This window comes from Acomys russatus, chromosome 5, assembly GCF_903995435.1.
Source record: "Acomys russatus chromosome 5, mAcoRus1.1, whole genome shotgun sequence".
NCBI lineage: Eukaryota > Metazoa > Chordata > Mammalia > Rodentia > Muridae > Acomys > Acomys russatus.
Window position 1 is genome coordinate 8317693 of NC_067141.1, and position 3514 is coordinate 8321206.

The following is a 3514-nucleotide window of genomic DNA, read 5'->3' on the forward strand; positions in this document are numbered from 1 at the left end:
TGAGGTGTCATGTGTTCTGAGTCTCCGAAGGAAGGCAGGATTGAGTCCTCTGAAAGAGAAACTCTTGGGATTTCTGACAGAAAGCCGACCTTCTACGATGGGTACTTGGCCTTGAGTAGAGCCAGGTCCCTCACAGCCCGGTCTGTCCAGTGACCATATTCCCGGGTCACTATGTAGCCTCGGCATTTCCTCTCAAAGGCTGAGGCCCCAAAAGAGACAAGGCCCAGAGTATCCTCTTCTGGGGGGATGGACAGCCCCAAAGCAGTCATAACAGCAGCCATGTTGCCCAAAAGGCCTTGGGCCCTGAGTCTTGCCGCTCCTAGCTGGGCCAGCAGGATGGGACTGCCAGGATTCAGGTCACTCTGGTCATCCCCCACCAGCTGGAGGTGCTGGGTCAAGGCCACGAAGGCTCCTTGGGCTCGGCTCAGCCGCTCTGCGTCATCCATCGCGTGCCAGGCCTTGAAGGAGACTGCAGCAGGAGGCAGGCTGCTAAGCTGGAGCTCGGGGGCTGAAAAGCCAGGATCACTGAAAGGGCTGCCCTGGTAATGGAGCTGCAGGAATGAGAGACAAGCAAAAGTAAGGGGACCGACAGAGTATGGGTGCACATCTTCCCTCTGAGGTCCCCCACAGAGTGTGGGTGCACATCTTCCCTCTGAGGTCCCCCACAGAGTGTGAGTGCACATCTTCCCTCTGAGGTCCCCCACAGAGTGTGGGTGCACATCTTCCCTCTGAGGCTGGCGGTTTCTCAGAGGGAGCCACCGTTCACTACTCTTCAGGAGCTGCAGGGGTGAACAAGGCCACACCTGACATTGTTTTTTTAAAACAGAATTATACTGTGTGATCCAGGAGTGCCTTGTACTCCCAATGCCCTTCTCCTACCTCCTATAAGATGATAGGTTTGTGGAGCTGGAGAGATGACTCAGAGGTTAAAGGCACTCACTGCTCCCCCAAAAGGTCTTGATCCTGAGTTCAATTCCCAGCAACCACATGAGGCTCACAACCATCTATAATGTGACCTGATGCCATCTTCTGGCCTGCATGTGTACATGCAGGCAAAAAGCTGTATACATAATAAATAAATAAATATTAAAAAAAAAAAAATAAGGGCCGGAGAGATGGCTCAGAGGTTAAGAGCACTGTCTGCTCTTCCAACGGTCCTGAGTTCAATTCCCAGCAACCACATGGTGGCTCATAGCCATCTATAATGAGATCTGGTGTCCTCTTCTAGCCTGCGGGCAGATACTGTATAAATAATAAATAAAAATAAATAAATAAATAAAAGATGGTAGGCTTGTGCCCCCACACCACTTAATGCTACACGTATAACTTTTTAAAACATACATAAAACTGTGCTGGCACATTCATTTAATCCTAGCACTCCAGAGGCCAAGTCTACACAGAAACCCTGTCTTAAAAAAACAAAACAAAACTTAAAAACAAACAAACAAACAAACAGCCTGGCGGTGGCGGCACACGCCTTTAATCCCAGCACTCAGGAGGCAGAGGCAGGTGGATCGCTGTGAGTTCGAGGCCAGCCTGGTCTACAAAGTGAGTCCAGGACAGCCAAGGCTACACAGAGAAACCTTGTCTCGAAAAACCAATAAATAAATAAATAAATAAAAATAAATAATAAAGAAAGAAAGAACCCCCCCCACAAAAAAAGACCAACCAAACATTAGGTACTTATTTATTTATTGTGTGTGTGTATGTGTGAGTGCACAAGAGTGCATACAAGTGCATGCACCTGGCTAACATGCTTTTCCCTCTACCTGTGTGGGTTTTTTTTTTTTTTTTACAGATTTATTTATTTATTTTATGTATACGAATGCTCTGTCTTCATGTGATGTTGTAAGCCACCCTGTGTTTTCTGGGAATTGAACTCAGGACTTCTAGAAGAGCAGACAGTGCTCTTAACTCCTGCTATGTCATTTAGCAAGGGACTGGGCTGTGATCAGGTCAATTTTTGCAAATGGGCTCCTTGTCCTTGCTACTCAGGATGGAAACCAGCACTACCAGGGCCGAGCAAACAAATGCCCAAGACTCAGAAAGCAGGCTGACAGCGTGGGGGTAGAAGCTTCTAGAATGGAATTCCACAGACTTGCTTCCAGATGGGGGTAGGAGCTTCTAGAATGGAATTTCACAGACCTGCTTCCAGACACTGGCATCCCTAGCTCAGTGCCCGAAGGCAAAGTATCTCTCTCTCTCTCTTTCTCTTCTGTTTTTTTTTTTTTTTCAAGACAAGGTTTCTCTGTGTAGCCTTGGCCTTGAACTCACAGCGAGCGATCTGCCTGCCTCTGCTTCCCGAGTGCGGGGATTAAAGGTGTGTGCCACCGCTGCCCATCTCAAAGTATCTCTTTACAATGCCATTTTCTTTTTTTTTTTTTTGGTTTTTCGAGACAGGATTTCTCTGTGTAGCCTTGGCTGTCCTGGACTCACTTTGTAGACCAGGCTGGCCTCGAACTCACAGCGATCCGCCTGCCTCTGCCTCCCGAGTGCTGGGATTAAAGGCGTGTGCCACCACACCCGGCCTACAATGCCATTTTCAAGCCTGTAAAGTGGATTCTAGTTCCACCCTTCAGAAGGGTTTTGAAAGGTCCATGAACCAATGAGATGCGCTGGAGTGAGGAAAGAGCAGGATTTGGTTCCCGAAGAATAGCTACCTAAAGCGTGCGTGCGCGCGCGCGCGCGCGCGCGCGTGTGTGTGTGTGTGTGTGTGTGTGTGTGTGTGTGTGTGTGTGTGTTTTACTGTCAGATCCAGTAAAAAAGAAAAAAAAAAAAACAGGGTCATAACTTTTTGGATGAGGAGGTCAGGATCAAGGGAGGAAAGCTGAGCCACCTGATGTCACTTAACCATCAATGACAGCACAGGTGAATGTCTGGCTAAGAGCCCCTGCTCCCTCAGGCTCACAGAGGGAGGTTCCTGGTCTTGTTCTGCTTTCCCCATCCAGGCCAGCACCTCCCCCCTCAACCCCTGCACTTTCCCAGTGTCACTCACATAGGTCTGCAGCAGTGTTGATGTGTTCTTCTGCATGTAGAGAGCCAGGCTATAGGCTTGACTAATGGGCTCTGAGGGGGTGACAGGGGCCGCAGGATGGAGAGGCGGCAGCAGCAGGCTCAGCAGGCAGAGGGGTGCTGGTAGGGGACATAAGAGGGTCAGCATTAAGTCCCTGGCCTCTGACAATTCATCGCTCATTAATTTGTTCCAACAATGCGGCCAAAGAAGACAGCCTTTGTGGCCTGTGATGTCCTGTCTATTCAAGGCAAGGCAAGATTGCCTGGTGAGCTGATTGCTTCATGCCCAGGACTCACTTTGAAACAGGACAGCCCTGGCTGTCCTGGAGCTCACAAGGTAGACCAGGCTGTCCTGGAGCTCACAATGTAGACCAGGCTGGTCTGGAGCTCACAATGTAGACCAGGCTGGTCTGGAGCTCACAATGTAGACCAGGCTGTCCTGGAGCTCACAATGTAGACCAGGCTGTCCTGGAGCTCACAATGTAGACCAGGCTGGCCTCAA

At 49.7% G+C, this 3514-nt stretch overlaps 1 protein-coding gene across 1 annotated transcript; it reads right to left on the reverse strand.

Annotated features, from left to right (window-relative positions):
- Positions 1–3160, reverse strand: LOC127190166 (cardiotrophin-2). The gene is made up of 2 exons (XM_051147185.1): positions 2996–3160; positions 1–551 (listed from the first exon to the last, which is right to left on the reverse strand). Exons 1-2 carry the CDS (start codon positions 3158–3160, stop codon positions 93–95), a joined length of 624 nt encoding a protein of 207 aa, XP_051003142.1. The 3' UTR covers positions 1–92.
- Between the last annotated feature and the right edge of the window lie 354 nt (positions 3161–3514).